At 49.3% G+C, this 17438-nt stretch overlaps 1 protein-coding gene across 1 annotated transcript; it reads left to right on the top strand.

Annotated features, from left to right (window-relative positions):
* Positions 1-2684: 2684 nt before the first annotated feature.
* Positions 2685-14622, top strand: LOC144676071 (uncharacterized). Its single transcript, XM_078536585.1, has 2 exons — positions 2685-2847; positions 12739-14622. Exon 2 carries the CDS (start codon positions 12750-12752, stop codon positions 14271-14273), a length of 1524 nt encoding a protein of 507 aa, XP_078392711.1. The 5' UTR covers positions 2685-2847; positions 12739-12749; the 3' UTR covers positions 14274-14622.
* The last annotated feature ends 2816 nt before the right edge of the window (positions 14623-17438 follow it).

Below are 17438 nucleotides of genomic sequence, written 5' to 3'. Positions count from 1 at the left end.
GGCCAGACCAGGTAAGGGCAGCAGATTTCCTTCCCTAAAGGGCATGAGTGAACCAGATGGACCTTTACAACAATTGATGCTAGTTTCCTGTTCACCATTACTGAGACTAGCTTTCTATTCCAGATTTATTACTTGAATTTAAATTCCACCAGCTGCCCTGGTGAGATTTAACCTGGAGTCCCCGGGACACTAGCCTGGGCCTCGGGATAGCTGATGTTGCCAGGGCACCGCTAGATAATTCTGAGTCAAAACACCAGCAGGTTACCTTTACTAAAGAATTTAATAAACACAACGTGTACATTCTGCTAGCGATATAATCATAACTGATCAATAGCAAACCCACCATCATTACAGGACAGAGCAGCCCCAGTGTTACAACAAGACTACTCGATCTGCTCTGACCCACCTTGCAGTTTACTGGTTTGTGGTTAATTTTGAGGATGTGGCCTGTCCCACTCACTCCCTGTGGTTTAGCCCAGTTCTCCTTTCGGTTATTTTCCTACAGACACACAGAGCAGATGCTGCCAGACTCTCAGGACACTTCACCTGTTCTGCAAATTCCCTGCCCCAGGTTTGTAACCCAGGAAACTTCAGTGAGACAAAAGGGCCTCCCTCACCCTCCATCCCCACCCTCCCCCCCCCCCAAACCCTTCTCCCTCAACCTCCTCCCTCCCCCCAGCCTCCTCCCCCCAACCCCTTCTCCCTCACCCTCCATCCCCACCCTCCTCCCCCCAACCCCTTCTCCCTCACCCTCCATCCCCACCCTCCTCCCCCACAACCCCTTCTCCCTCACCCTCCATCCCCACCCTCCATCCCCCCCAACCCCTTCTCCCTCACCCTCCATCCCCACCCTCCACCCCCCAACCCCTTCTCCCTCAACCTCCTCCCTCCCCACAGCCTCCTCCCCCCAACCCCTTCTCCCTCACCCTCCATCCCCACCCTCCTCCCCCCAAACCCTTCTCCCTCAACCTCCTCCCGCCCCCCAGCCTCCTCCCCCCCCCCAGCCTCCTCCCCCAACCCCTTCTCCCTCAACCTCCATCCCCACCCTCCATCCCCACCCAACCCCTTCTCCCTCAACCTCCTCCCTCCCCCCAGCCTCCTCCCCCCAACCCCTTCTCCCTCACCCTCCATCCCCACCCTCCTCCCCCCCAACCCCTTCTCCCTCACCCTCCATCCCCACCCTCCTCCCCCTACCACCCATCCTCCCTCAACCTCCTCCCTCACTCTCCCCACCCCCATCCCACCTCCCCACCCCTCCTTCCCCCCCTCCTCCCCTCCAGCCCCTCCACCTCCAACCCTTCCTCCTGCACCCTTCCTCCCTCACCCTCCACCCCCACCCTTCCTCCCTCACCCTCCACCCCCACCCCTCCTCCCTCACCCTCCACCCCCACCCCTCCTCCCTCACCCTCCACCCCCACCCCTCCTCCCTCACCCTCCACCCCCTCACCTCTCTCGTGTGAGCTGTCACCCAGTCTGCTGGAGTGTGAAACAGTGGGTGATGATGTTTGGGCGAGCGTCCCGATGTCATTGTGCACCCGCGTGACATTCTGGTCAGAAGGCGCCCTTGGGAGTTGGAAGTGTGCCCACTGACATTAAGAGGCTGATTAAAGCCATTAGTGTGGTAATTCAGTGAGGTTTTTTAATGCCCGTCCGATGTTATGGTTGGTAGGAGATGGAATCGGCCCATCAGCTTTTCCATTTCTCAAGAAGTTTCATCCACGGGCGGGATGAGGTTTCCATAATTAAATTTTGAAAAATTAAAATGCATTGACAAAATTTTCACCGGGTGGATGTTCCGGTGACTGATTCTGATTCTGGGCACTTTTCCCCGGTTTTTAAAACCTTTATTTTTTTTGTATTTAAATTCTCCAGCCCCCCCCACCGAGGCAGTTCTCTGCCTTCAGGGAACTTTCATTCCACGTTCCCCCCTCACGCCCGCGCTGACTTCAGCACTCGACCTCCTCCCGCCCCCACCCCGGCAGCGCTGAGCCTTTCAGTGCGCACTTCACGCTGTGAGATGGTGGTCGGGCGTCCGCCGATTGCAGGCACCCACCGAACTGAGAATCCTGACCCCTGAACAGGCGGTGGAAGCAGAGTCCTTGGATATTTTTAAGGCAGAGGTGGAGAGATTCTTGGTAAGCAAGGGGGTGATAGGTTATCGAGGGTAGGCAGGATGCAGATCTGAGGTTACTATCAGACCAGCCATGATCTTATTGAATGGCGGAGCAGGCTCGAGGGGCCGAATGGCCTTGTTCATATGTTCTGACAGGGTTTATACTGGTGATTGCACCCCAGGGTGAGAATCATGTGGCTCTGATCTAGAGTAAGAGCTGGAAAGGGTGGTGAGCTGTGATGAGAGCTCCATTTTACAAACAGACAGGAACAATCAGCACTGACGCTTCCTCAGGTTTTTGGTGGGGGTGGGTTGGGCAGGACTAGACAGGCTGTGAAATGTGGAGCGAGCTTAATGTGCTCAGACTCTAGTCAATCGCCTGGAGAGAAGAAATGATCAAACAACGTCAGCGATTTTATCAGAATGTTTCCAAAGAAATAGGTGCCGTGATTGATAGATGAAAGGAAGATTTAGAATGGGTCATGAAATCCTGGCCTTTCTAACAACACCCACATCCCATGGTAAACATGTAGGCGGAACCTATGAACTGTTCCAGTCTCTGACGCTCCACTGGGTAACATGAGATCTACCTGAACGTATATAAAGTTGACTGTCAGCACAACCTGACAAAGCCAGTTCCAAACCTCATCGGAACCCACCTACACTGTCAGACTGCGAGGCTCCAGATCATCTCCAGATTATCTTTGAACACAAACTGAAAACAGGGAAACTCGGTGAGTTAAATAAAAATCTGCTGGAAATACTCAGTCCTGAGAGCATCTTTGGACAGAGAAACAGAGTTAACGTTTTGAGTCCAGTGTGACTGTCCTTCAGAACTCTTCAGTTCCGAAGAAGACTTATATTGGGCTCAATGCTAACTCAATTTGTCTCTTCACAGTTGCTGCTGGACCTGCTTAGTTTTTCCAGCACTTTCTGTTTTTATGTCAGCTTTCCAGCATCTGCAATATTTTACTTTTATTTGAACTTGGTGAGTACTTGTTTTTCCAGGTCTGAGGGAGTTCAAGGTATGAGCCGATGATTTACACTAAGTTTGGCCACACTTGGCTCAGATACAATGACAGTGAAAACGTGACTTATGTTCCAAATCCTCTCTGGATATAGGGGTGATACCAGAGGACTGGAGGACACTTAATGCTGTACCATTGTTTGAAAATGGAGAAAGGGATAGAACGAGTAATTACAGACCAGCCAAACTAACCTCAGAGGTGGATAAATTGTTGGACAATGATAGGCAGTATTGTGGGCAGTGTAGATGGAAGCATGGCATTACAATGAGATATTAATAGATTAAGTGACTGGGCAAAACAGTAGAAAATGAGTTTCAGTGTAGGAAAATGTGAGGTCACCCACTTTGACTCTAGAAAGGGTAAAACAGGCGACTTCCTTCAATGAGGAAGAGCCAGAAACAGTGGAGGCCCAAAGCGATTTGAAGGGCCAGGTACACAGATCATCAAAATGTCAGGAACAGGTACAGGACATAAATCACAAAGGTGAATGGAATGCTGCCCTTTCTATCTCCAGGACTGGAATACAGGGGGTAGGAGTCCTGCTTCAGCTACGCAAAACCCTGGTTAGACGGCACCTGGAGTTACTGTGAGCAGCTCTGGGGAGCATAACTTAGAAAACAAATACTTACCTTGGGAGGAATGCAGAGCAACCTTCCCAGAATGGCACCTACACTCCAATGGATAGATTAGGAGGAGAGATTACACAAATTAGCTCTGAATTCTTGGGAATTTAGCTTAAAAGGTGAGTTGATTGAGGTAGTGGGAGGCTAAGGACCATAGATTAAAAATTAGAGTCAAACTTTTCATGACTAAAATTAGAAGACACTACCTCATCCAAATGTTGGGACAAGTTTGGAATTCTCTTACGCAAATGTCAAATCAATTGTTCATTTTAAATGAGTGGGTGATCGATTTTCGCTGTCCAAAGGTAGGAATGGGCAAAGACAACTATATAGAGTTAGGTTACAGATCAGCCATGACGATATTAAATGGCAGAACAGGCTCGAGGGGCTGAATGGCCTCCCCATTACCCATGTTCTTATGTTTCTAAGAGGTTCCTTTATGTAAGATTTTTGGTTTGAGAACCACAGATTACCTAAGAGTGATGGTTGAAAACTCATAAGTGATTTTAAGGTAGTTTATTAAGCAGCAACACCTTCAATATAATGTATTAGCTAAACGGACAGGAAAACTATATAACCCATGACAGATCAGAGCTATTCACTGATCCCAAAGGATGGAATGTTGACACAGAGGGCATTGATCTCAGGAGCTTCTGATAGCAGCACTCTGCTCTCTAGCTGAAGTGTTAGGAAACTCTTCCCCCAGTCTTCCACAGTCTTCACTGATCTTCCTCCATCTTCCCTGATCCATCTTCCATCTGAAGAAGGCGGCTGCCTAATGAGACTGCCCCCTGTCTCCCGGCACCCGTTAATATACTTTCTTTCTAGGGGCTGGTAGTTTACCCTATGTCCCCTATGTCAACCCTTCCAACAAATGAATGCAGCACAGGTACCCAGGATGTCAGGAGGGTCACCTGCCCCCCACCCCCCCCTCCGTCCATCACTTTAGCTCGAGGTCACTTTTTAATTTACCTCCTGCTGAGGGCCATTTGCTAACCCTCCCCAGACACTCGTATAGAGAAAAGGGTACACAAGACGCCATAGTGCCCACTTAATGTCAACGTGGAAATCATCAGGGGCCTCGCCATTTCTAGGAACTGTTTTTGTGTTTTCCAGAGAGAGAAAGAAAACACTTTCTCTACCAAGGTGGCCTCATGCCACGGTGATCAATTCCATCCAAATTCCATACTTATTCTGAAAAGTATCATTCCTTAAAGGTCCCATTTCTTACAGCTCCCTGTTTTGAGAAGGAAATAACCTTAATGACTTCTCATCACGAAATTGTAGCTCAACCTGGGCTGGAATTTCCCAGCCCTTCCCACTGGCGGGATCTTCACCGACGGAGATTTCGATGGCTCAACAGCCCCGTCTGTGGGGTGGGGGAAGGGGGGTGGGGCTGGAAAATTCCAACCCTAGTTATTTCGGAAGGGTAAGCTCGTTTCCCTAATTCCTCAATTACATAGCGTAGATAACATTCTAAAGATAGTGGAATTACTGGATTATGATCAACTGGGATTGACACTCCCCACCTGCAGGTCACCCCACTCAGTAATATTCCTTATCCTTTTGCAGGGGTGCTGTTCATTTCTGGGCTATTAGCATATAGGTAAATCCAATTAAAACAAGAGATTATTTATGGGCTTAAAAGATTCTCCAGCTCCACCTTCACCTGAATTTATCTTGTGAATAATTCTTATTAAGCATCATTTCTCCCTAGCCTTCAATTGTCCTAATCCAAATCTACTTTACTTTTACTTTAATTTATTCCCTTTGACCATGATATTTTTGATTGTCTTAAAGCCAGTTTCTCTGTGGAGTATCATAATCATTTAGAAATGTTTTCTTACCCTTCAGGTAATATTAACCATTCCTTGTCACACTGGGTGTAGTTCAATGGAATATATCAATCTGCGATGGATGTACATTTTAGTGAAAGGAAAGTGTAGATGAGACTAGTAGATGAGACAAGCTGTCTCTTGGAGATGTTTGTGAACTTGCCTATGAAGCTTTTAAGAGAATGTAATTTGATGGTTTGGCTGCTACCCAAGCCACTGGGATTGGGCAATGGGAGATGAGTGAAGATCTGCAGATGGACACCTCCCCTGACTTGATCTTTTACCTGAAAGAAGGTTTGTATCAGGTGGAGCATGTATAGCATGAATATGGGATACCAGTGGGAGTGAGTGTTTGTTATGTATGAAGTAATTCAGAGCCCATGGTGAAACTGAACCTGAAGAACAGGTCCCAGACTTGCTCAGCTACTTGGCAAACAATGTGATTTATTCCCTTGGGAATGGGCATATGTTATTCCCATTCCCATTTGGTAGCACCATTTTCCTGTCTCTGTCTCTATTTTTAAGTGGGACATCCCATTAATTTCCATCCCATCTCATTCAGGAGCTCTGGAGCAACTTTACACTCTAATACATTATTCTCATCAGATCTTTCAAACATTCATCAAACGTTCCCACTCTGGTCCCATTATTAACAAAGCCTTGCTTGGTTTCTCCTTTATTTTAGAAGACATTTTCTCAAAAGCAATCCGTTAAATTGTGCTTGACATTTTTTTTTCCATTTCAAAATTATCCCGAATTCAAATAGCAATGTTGTTGGGCTGACAGATTTTGTTAATGTTCAATTTACTTCTTCCCAAACCTTTCCTTTTTTTTAAACACACAGAAACCGTCCGGACTGCTTTTCCATTAGCTTTGTTGAAAATTAATGTTAGCTTATCCCCCTAAACATCCGGTAAATTTCCCTTTGAACGCTTGAACTAGCAACTCAGATCAAGTTGTTTTATCAATTCCAGTTTCAGAAATTGTTATCCCCAGACTTGGTAGTTTTAAATGGTGCATTTACATCAGAGACATAGGTCTTTAGAGGTAATTTCCACATCTCCCATACTCTAACACTTTGTCTCAAAAGATATCGAAAGGTCTGAATGGTTAAGGTCAACGCTTTAGTCAAAAGCTGTAACCCTGCTGTACTTTAATTCTCCAAACTGCTATATTCACTTGGAGCTGGGAATCATCATCACGTGTTTGAAAAAAATACACAGACAATTCACTGTGGCTCTGTCCAAAAGCCCAATGGATTAATGTATCCAACATTTCTAAATTTAGAAAGTTCAGATTTAGTAATGTCCAGAATATACATTTAGCAATTTGAAATTTGTGCTGTGAATTATAAAACACCAAGGGCAGGATTTTGAGGTCAGTGGGAGGGTGTGGTTGACGGGGTGAGGAGCAGCCGGGAATGTGTCCGCTGCCCGTGGTCGGTGTGAAACGCAGCTCCTGACTGGTCGGGAAGGGACGGGCGGGGGGCCAGGGGCCTGTGGGCCGCCGGGCCCAATGGGGATCCAGCGGCTGGTCTAAAAACGGCCCAGGCAGCACCTGGGAGGCTGCCACAGGAGGACGTCTGCTCTGCGTCGTCAGCATTCAAGTGATGGAGTTGAGTGCGGCTGCAGACACCAGGCGGGAAGGCAGGTCATGTGGGCACTCGGCCCCCTGCTTTTCGGCTGAGTGCCTCACCGTCCTCCCGGAGCAGGCGGCCGCCCAGGAGGGACACCCTTATCCCCAGTGACGGGAGGAGGAGGAGGGCAGCGCACCTCACAACGAGGGCATGGGAGGAGGCGGCAGTGCTGGTCAGCAGCCGTGACATGGTGTGACACACATGGGTGCAGCGCCGGAAGAGGTTCAATGACCTGCTGCGCTCAGGAAGGGTGAGCACTGCGTTTGCAGAAGTGTGGCCGTCCCCCCATGGACCTCAGGGGTGTTAGAGTCCGAGTGCCAACTGTCACTGACGCCGGAGCTGGCCAAGGGGGTGAGCCCCGGCTGCTTGGACTCAGTGCCTTGCAGCTCAAGGTCCACCACTCGGATGTGCCCTGCGAGGTGTTCCTCAGCTGGGGTTGGCCAGGCAGCAATGGCGCTGCAGGTAGAGAGTGGACTCAGCAATGCTCCCTCTGTCCTTTCAGGACAAGACAAGCCTTAACCAATCAGAGAGGATCACAGACAGGCGGAGGCCCCACCCAACCTGCAGCTGCTGACCCGGTTCGAGCAGGACCCCCTAGAGCGGGAGAGCCGATGCTCCAAGTGCAGCCGGGCGTGGAGAGACGGGGGTGCCAGACGAAGTTAAGAGCGCAGTGCACGGATTGTGCAACCTTTCTAGTGCAGTCTCTTCATTGATGGGAGCCTCAAACCTGGAGCCCCCATTGATCACTGAAAGACGATGGCACCATGATGTGGATCTCCATTGTCTCACCAGGGTGCCTGGCGTGCACAGTAACAGGGTGATGACTTTAACGAATGACATGTCCTTCTTCTCCCTTTTAGATTCGCCAGCACGCACTTGCTCTCTGGACCCCGAAGGGTCACCCCTGACGCCAGCGGACCAATGGGCTTCATTTGCACCTGCGTCACACCCACTCCCTGAACCAGGCACTAGCACAGATACCAGCACCTCAGTGGGCATTAGATTGGTGGCTAGAATTTCGGTGCACATTGGTGAGGGCACTTCACACTCGCTTGAGGTACAGGCGGAGGCAGAGAGTGCCCAGGGTGCCAGCAGTTGGAGGACTGCCGGAGACCAGGACGATGCTGAGTTGAAGGCAGATGATGGGCCTCTGGAGTCATCCATGAGGCAGCAGATGCTGGATGTCCAGCGGGATATGCCGGAAGGTCTGGCGGAGATCCATGGGGGTCTGTGTGCCATGGTCTGTGTTGTAGAGGGGTCCATGCAGAGTATGAGCACTGCATTGACCCTCATGGCCGAGCGCAATGCCCCCTCCATTGAGAGAATGGTGACTCTCATGGAGAGACAGCTCCAGGGACAGAATGAGGGGTTCCTGGGGTTGTGCTCAGACCTGCAACCCACACACAGGCACTGAGCTCAGGAGGTCAGTGTCAGTGTGGGAGGTGGATTGGGCACCCAGTATCCCAGCCAGGTACCTGTTCATGTGGTGGGCAGGGAGGTCCAGAGTGACCTCATGTTGGCCATGAGCTGCCTGCCATCTCTGTGGGCTCCTCTCAGGGCGCTTTAGATGACGGCAGAAGCTCCTCCGCCCCTCTGCCAGTGACCGTGGCATCCAATGAGGCTGCGATGACTGGGGAGATGCCAGCCATGGCACTGGCCGCTCCCTACCAGGCGGGGCCAGCACAGGCTCCACTGGCCAGAGGACGATGCCAAGGTTATCAAGGCCAACAAGACACAGTCAGCAGCTGTCTCCAATGCCAGTGCCAGCGAAGGGGAGGTGGGCACCAAGATCTAGCAGCCAGAAACGTGAGTTAAAGGCACCATGAGTACAAGAGGGACAGGTCATGGCTGATTTTCTGTTTATTTATGTTTGGTTTATATGTCTGCTGGTGTGGACATCAACACCAGTAATGGTAATGTCATAATGATTTCAGTGTGATGGTAACATTAAGTTTGCTTCGGTTCTGGTGGCCTGAGTATACGTCACCTTATTTTTCTGGTGCATACGCCAGTCTGTAACGCTGGACGGGAGTGGCTGGATAATTTATTGCACAGGCACTGAGTGGACTTTGGGTGTAAATAAAAGGGTCATTTCAGGCACCCGGGATGGAGGCAGCAGCCCTGGTATGAGGTGGAAGAAGATCTTTGGTAGCCTAGCTGAAGGAGCATTGGATCAAGGCATCCCTGGTGTCCCTGCCCCCCTGGAGGTTACCGAGGTCTGCCTCCACGCCCTCAGTGTTCTCCTCACCGTGCTCCTCTTCCGACTCACTACTGGATTCATCCTCTGTGGCCTGTGCAGCTGTGTCAAGATCCTCTTCCTCCAGTGGGTCTCCCCTTTGCCAGTGCCAGATTGTGGAGGGTGCAGCCTGCAACCACTATCAGTGACACCCACTCTGGGGGGTATTGTAGTGCTCCCCCTGAATGGTCCAGGCATTGGAAGCGCATCTTGAGAAGGCCTATGGTCCTCTCTATCACTGTCCTTGTGGAGACATGACTCCTATTATAACGCTTCTCTGCCTCTGTCCTTGGATGGCGGAGAGGCGTCATGAGCCACCTTCTGAGGGGATAGCCCTTGTCACCCAGCAGCCATCCATCCAGCCGGGCTGGAGCACTGAAGAGCCCCGGCACCTGGGAGTGTCTGAGGATGTAGGTGTTGTGGGAGCTGCCTGGGTACCTTGCACAGACTTGTAGAATCAGCATCCTGTGATCACACACTATCTGCACGTTCATGGAGTGGAAGCCCTTCCTGTTGACGAAGGCACCGGGCTCACCCGCTGGCGCCTTGATGGCCACATGTGTACAGTCTATAGCACCCTGGACACGGGGGAAGCCAGCAATGGCCACGAAGCCTCTGGCTCGCTGTGTCTGGCTGGCCTGGTCCATACGGAAATGAATAAAGGTCAGTACCCACCTGAACAGAGCGTCTGTCACCAGCTTGATGCAACTGTGGACAGCTGATTGGGAGACTCCACACAGATCCCCCACTGAACCCTAGAAAGAGCCAGAGGCATAGAAGTTGAGGGTCACTGTGACCTTCAGAGCCACTGGCATGGGGTGTCCACCCACACAGTCGGAGCTGATCTCAGGCCCAATCCTCTGACAGATGGAGGTCACTGTCTCCCTTGAGAGACGGAGCCTCCTTCGGCATTGCACCTCAGACATATTGAGGTAGCTACATCGCCGCCTGTAAACCCTGCAGCAGGATAGTGGTGTCTTCTGCAGCCCCTTCCACCTTGGACTACCTGCGCCCCTTGTGCCTGCGCCTCTCCTCCCACAAGCCCCTCACCTGGAGGCAGCATTGGGACACCTGGCCTCCTCTCCCTCCTGCCCCTCTCTTCCTCCTTAGAGGAAGTGCCTCCAGTGGAGACCCCAATATCCATTCCCAGGGTAAAGGAAGGCTGTCTGATACCTTGGAGGGTCCACACGGTCAAAATCCTCTGGTGGCCTTGGAGACACCAATGAGCCCTGGAATGAAGCCTAGACAATGCTAAGAATGAAGCCCTGAACAGAGATGAAGCTGTCAAGTAGCAGTAAGTCACCAGCAGCAAACTATGTACCAAGCTCCCCGCTACTGACACTGGTAATGCTGCTGACTCTTTTATCCCAGCTGTGGATGAGGTTTTTTAAAGTCTGGGTTGCCCGCCTGCCCGTTTTGCCTGTGCGATGAGTGTGAAATCGCCCAGGCAATAAAACATCAGAGTCAATTAGCTTTTTAATGGCCTCATGTGGCCTCTTAACTAATGGTGGGTGCAGCTCCAGCACCTGCGGGCGCACTCCGACTGATACATCATGCGAGTGTGCGATGACCCAGTGTCACACGCTGTTTCACACTCGAGCGAGGCGGGTGCTGCCCACATGCTGAGTGGAAAATTCTGCCCCAGCTGTCAGCAGAAAGGGTTAACTCCGCTGCTTCTTCACGGAGGGTGGGGGGGAGTGGGGGTGCGGAGAGTATTTGCCGTGCAATTGTGTCACTTCTTTATGAAAAGCTTCTCTCATATGGACTTTCATTTATTCTTTTCCTTTCTTAAACTGATTTTGTTACTTTTGTCCATGTTTGATCCAAGGCTGTAATGAGGTCAGGAGCTGAGTGGCCCTGGCGGAACCCAAACTGGGCATCAGTGAGCAGGTTATTGCTAAGCAAATGCCACTTGATAGCACTGTTGATAACCCCTTCCATTACTTTACTGGTGATGGAGAGTAGACTGATGGGGCGGTAATTGGCCGGGTTGGATTTGTCCTGCTTTTTGTGTTCAGGACAAACCTGGGCAATTTTCCACATAGCCGGGTAGATGCCAGTGTTGTAGCTGCACTGGAACAGCTTGGCTAGGGGCTCGGCAAGTTCTGGAGCACAAGTCTTCAGTACTATTGCTGGAATATTGTCAGGGCCCATGGCCTTTGCAGTGTCCAGGGCCTTCAGCGTTTCACATAGAGTGAACCTAATTGGTTGAAGACTGGCATCTGTGATGCTGGGGACCTCCGGAGGAGGCCAAGATGGATCATCCACTCGGCACTGCTGGTTGAAGATTGTAGCCAATGCTTCAGTCTTATCTTTTGCACTGATGTGTTGGGCTCCCCCATCATTGAGGATGGGGATATTTGTGGAGCCTCTTCCTCCAGTAAGTTGTTTAATTGTCCACCACAATTCAGGTCTAGATGTGGCAGGACTGCAGAGCTTAGATCTGATCCATTGGTTGTGCGATCGCTTAGGTCTGTCTATCAATTGCTGCTTATGCTATCTGGCACACAAATAGTCTTGTTAAATATATCGCTATTTCTTTACTGTCGCTGGGTCAAAATCCTGGAATTCCCTTCCTAACAGCACTGTGGGTGTACCTATACCACAGGGACTGCAGCGGTTCAAGAAGGCAGCTCACCACCACCTTCTCAAGGGCAATAAATGCTGGCCTAGCCAGCGAAGCCCACATCCCATGAATGAATTACAGAAAGGAGTATAGAAGTTGGGATGAAGGTGGCAAAGGTTATGAGAAATTTACTCGTGTTTGAACCTGGAAGGGTTTTGATGGAATAAATAGGGAGAAACTGTTTCCAGTGACAGATGGATCAATAACCAAGAAAAACACATTTAACGTCATTAGCGAATGAACCAGGCCTAAGGAGAAACAGTTTACGCAGCAAGTTGTTGTGTTCAGGAATGTACTAACTGGAAGGTGGAAGTAGATTCAATAACATCTTTGAAAATGGAACTGGATAAATATTTTAATGGAAGAAATTTGCAGGGTTATGAGGATTGATCAGGGTAGCGGGATAACTGGATAGAGAATGAACAGAGACACAATGGACTGAATGGCTTCCTTCAGTGCTGTGTGATTCGATGACATTATGTAGTCAGCAGAGTCTTTGTGTTCTGCAAGGCTGATCATAGGCGCTTGATCTAATGTGAAGCCTGTCTCGAATAACAGAACAACTATGAATGTTTTACTATGAATGTTCTCCCTGGATGACAGGGTGTTTGAGTTCTCCTCGTTGTGCTCTCTCATTGCAGGAACTATCAGCATGTCGGACAAGCAGTCCCAGTTTACACAGTCCAAGACCCAACTCCCCAGCAAAGAGCAAGTTTCAAAATGCTTTGATCTGATGATGCAGTCCCAGCTTAGCTGGGAGAAACTTCTGCTGCCAACAATTGAATCTGTCGCTATTTTAAGTGAATTAATTCAGCAGGCTGTAAGATCAAAAGACATTAAACTCAATCAAGGAAGCACAAACAAGAAATCCAAGTTTCAAAATCCAGAATCATTGTCCAGTTGCCTGATGAAGGTTTGTAACCAAACGGTAAAGTCGTTTCAAGAGACCCGCAATAATCTGGGGCAAATGCAGATGTCTTGTGAGGGGATTGCTGCCCATGTGAAGAATGTGGCTGAAGGGCCGACTCAGAACAAAGACTTCCACCATCAGCTGAACAGCATTAAGAGCTGTGCAGATCAGTGCAAGGAAAACGCTGACTCTGTGGTAACTGAACTCTCCAATCTGAGTGACCTGTTCAGTGAGCTCCTGGAGATGTGTGCAGCTTCCCAGATTGCCAGCCAGGATAAACTGGAAGGAATAAGGAAAACCTTGGAGGAAACCAAACAAAGGAATGAGTCAATAGAGAAAGAGAAGGAAGATTTAGACAAAGAATGGAATGAGGTTTCCCGGAAGCGACAGGAACTCCGCAATGAACGCACTGATGTAAATTCCACTGCATTCGTTGATGAGCTTTGTTTGGAAGGATTGAAGAAGACGAAGGAGCTGCTCCCAAAAATTGTTGAGCTTGCGAGCAGTTTGACCAACCCAATAATGATTTTAGTGGAGCTGAGAAAAGTGGTCATGTTCCTCATCGAGCTGTCAGCGAAATTCAGCAGCAAAGAATCTTCAGAATCAAACACTGAAATCAGCAATTTCCTCAAGACAGTCAGAGAACAGGCAGCAGGGAAGATCCAGGAAGTCCAATGCAAGTTGGAGGAATCAAACAATAATTACCAGAAATGCCTTGACAAGATGAAAAGTTTGGGGGAAGAGAGTGAGACATTATTCAGAGAGATAAAGGACAATCGGACAGAGGAGAGCAATATCGGTACAAGTCTGGAGCTGATGGTCAAAGGGCTGGGGGCACTTGGGAGCATCAAAAGCCACTGGTCAGAGATGATCAACTTCATTCGAATCATACCCAAGGTAATTGAAGATTGCCTGAAGGCATTACAAGAGCTTGGTGCTGTGGGTGATGGAGGCACGCTGAGTGCTCCAGGGATGTTAGCCAGGAGTCAGGTCCAAGTATACCAGGCAGTCAGCACCTTAAGCATCATTGGTGCCATGTCAAAAACCTACGTGGAGATTTACGACGAATACCTTGAGAGTCCACTGAGAGACCTGAGGCCATTGTTGCTTCGACAGGGGCAGGAACACAAGTTTAAGCAGATCCATAAAAAATGTTGTGCAGCAAGAGAGGAAATACAGAAAAAGGCCACTAAGAATCAAGAAGAGTTTAGCAAGAATAGAATTGAAGCCATCGAAAAACTGACACCTGTTGGACACAGGAAGTGAATCCAAGGAATGGGAAGAGAGGTCGACCTTTCGATCCCTCGAGGCTGCCCTGCCAACCAATGTGATCATAGCTGGTCTTCAGCTCCAGTATCTATTCCAGACTTAAATACATTCGACGATGGAGCATCCACGACCCACTGGAGTAGAGAATTCCAAAGATTCACATCCCTTTGAGGGAAGAAGTTTCCTTGGAATCTCTTATCCAATCACCAACCAGCTCTCTCTACCCCTGGACTCTCAGTCCAATCACCATCCAGCTCTCACTACACCTGGACTCTCAGTCCGATCACCAACCAGCTCTCTCTACCCCTGGACTCTCAGTCCAATCACCAACCAGCTCTCACTACACCTGGACTCTCAGTCCAATCACCAACCAGCTCTCTCTACCCCTGGAATCTCAGTCCAATCACCAACCAGCTCTCTCTACCCCTGGACTCTCAGTCCAATCACCAACCAGCTCTCTCTACCCCTGGACTCTCAGTCCAATCACCAACCAGCTCTCACTACACCTGGACTCTCAGTCCAATCACCAACCAGCTCTCACTACACCTGGACTCTCAGTCCGATCACCAACCAGCTCTCTCTACCCCTGGACTCTCAGTCCAATCACCAACCAGCTCTCTCTACCCCAGGACTCTCAGTCCAATCACCAACCAGCTCTCACTACCGCTGGACTCTCAGTCCAATCATCAACCAGCTCTCTCTACCCCTGGAATCTCAGTCCAATCACCAACCAGCTCTCTCTACCCCTGGACTCTCAGTCCAATCACCAACCAGCTCTCTCTACCCCTGGACTCTCAGTCCAATCACCAACCAGCTCTCTCTACCCCTGGACTCTCAGTCCAATCACCAACCAGCTCTCTCTACCCCTGGACTCTCAGTCCAATCACCAACCAGCTCTCTCTACCCCTGGACTCTCAGTCCAATCACCAACCAGCTCTCTCTACCCCTGGACTCTCAGTCCAATCACCAACCAGCTCTCCCCGCAGGTCAGCTCCTATTTGAGGTTTGAATGAAGTCTCTAAATGGGGAAATGTTGAATTTGTGAAACCCAACAGTGAGTTTGGAGAATTCTTTGAATTAATGCAAAGTTTTGAATGATTCTGGAAGATACAATCAGATAAATTTCTAACATTTGATTGATGCTGCTTATTCTGTATCATTTTAAAACTATATAGAGATCGAAAATGAAATAAAGAACATTGCATTATACCCAATTAACAGATTACAAAGTGTCACTGTGTCTTTTAACTCCTTTACACTTTTAAATACTTTAATGTTCAGCTTTACACAATTATGGACAAGATACAGGAAATCATTCTGATATTTCTTTTATTAAAAACATGAATTTATATAGTGCCATTCACTCCACGGTGCTTCAGAGCCAAAGACGTCATTACTATTGGCCTTGATGCCAGGGTGACATTATAAACTCTTTGTCCAAGTACTGGACCTGAAATTTTTACATGTCCCTGAGAGGAGAGACACGACTGGTTCACAGTCTTATTTGAAAGGTGACACTTCTAACAGTGCAACGCTCCCTCAATACTGACCCTCTGACAGTGCAGCACTCCCTCAATACTGACCCTCTGACAGTGCAGCACTCCCTCAATACTGACCCTCCGACGGTGCAGCACTCCCTCAGTACTGACCCTCTGACAGTGCCGCACTTCCTCAGTACTGACACTCTGACAGTGCAGCGCTCCCTCAGTACTGACCCTCTGACAGTGCAGCGCTCCCTCAGTACTGACCCTCTGACAGTGCAGCACTCCCTCAGTACTGACACTCTGACAGTGCAGCGCTCCCTCAGTACTGACCCTCTGACAGTGCAGCACTCCCTCAGTACTGACCCTCTGACAGTGCAGCACTCCCTCAGTACTGACCCTCTGACAGTGCAGCACTCCCTCAGTACTGACCCTCCGAGAGTGCCGCACTTCCTCAGTACTGACCCTCTGACCGTGCAGCGCTCCCTCAGAACTGACCCTCAGACAGTGCAGCGCTCCCTCAGTACTGACCCTCCGACAGTGCAGCGCTCCCTCAGTACTGACCCTCTGACAGTGCAGCACTCCCTCAGTACTGACCCTCTGACAATGCAGCACACCCTCAGTACTGACCCTCCGACAGTGCAGCACTCCCTCAGTACTGACCCTCTGACAGTGCAGCACTCCCTCAGTACTGACCCTCCGAGAGTGCCGCACTTCCTCAGTACTGACCCTCTGACAGTGCAGCGCTCCCTCAGAACTGACCCTCAGACAGTGCAGCGCTCCCTCAGTACTGACCAAGAATGAGTATATTTTTGAAAGCTTTTTGAGATTTTCCAAGGGTTACTTTTTTTATTTTTGGGGGCTCCTTCTGCTTTTCACTAACTCCTTTATAAGATGATATATTCACATCATCACTTTCTGCACTTGTGTTGGACTTTTGTTCAGTTTTTTTTCCTTTAGTGGATAAGGTATTTTTTGAACAGAAATGGACAACCATCAGCAGTTTTGGTTAGTTATTTGAGATTGCAAGGGCAAATAGGAATGGGCAATAAAAATGAAAGCCTATCCAGCGACATCTACTTCCAACGAAGGGATAAATTTTAATAATGTAGTATAAAGGGATAATATTAAATACGTAAATGCATAGTGTGCATCATCAGTGCCGTAACATCACATGATAACAGAACACAGAGAGAGATAGTTCTATGCAGAGCATCGTGTAGAGATGGCCTTGTAAACAATCAGCACAACGCTAGTGACATGGGCTCCGGCCTTATCTGTGACTCCAAACCAAGGACAATAATAACCAATGGAGACAATGGTTAAACATGATACAAGGAGCAAAAAGCGATGAGCCCAGTTACTGACAGTAGCAGCAGGAGAAGCAACTGCAGGACAAGAGCAGCACAGGAAACTCTTCAACCAGACTCTGGGGGCAGGATTCTCCACTCAGCATGAGGGTGAAATAATGCGCGGTGATGGTGGGTGAGCGCCCCAGCTCTCGTATGTGCCCGCTGACAATTAAGAGGCCTATCAAGGCCATTAAAGTATGAATGAGCTGCTGTTTTTGCTGCCTATCCAACCTTCCGGTTGGCGGGCGGGCGAATCAGCCAGGCGGCCTTCGTGTTTTTGAGGAAACCTCATCCACCGGGGTGGGGTGAGGTTTCCAATATCAATTTTT

Source organism: Cetorhinus maximus, unplaced genomic scaffold, assembly GCF_964194155.1.
Source record: "Cetorhinus maximus unplaced genomic scaffold, sCetMax3.hap1.1 HAP1_SCAFFOLD_1337, whole genome shotgun sequence".
Classification (NCBI taxonomy): Eukaryota; Metazoa; Chordata; class Chondrichthyes; order Lamniformes; family Cetorhinidae; genus Cetorhinus; species Cetorhinus maximus.
Note: the sequence above shows the minus strand (reverse complement) of the source record. Positions and strands in the feature narration are given on the sequence as shown.

Excerpts from the sequence above, each read along its gene's own strand:
- LOC144676071 (XM_078536585.1), top strand. The coding sequence starts at position 12,750 with ATGTCGGACAAGCAGTCCCAGTTTACACAGTCCAAGACCCAACTCCCC.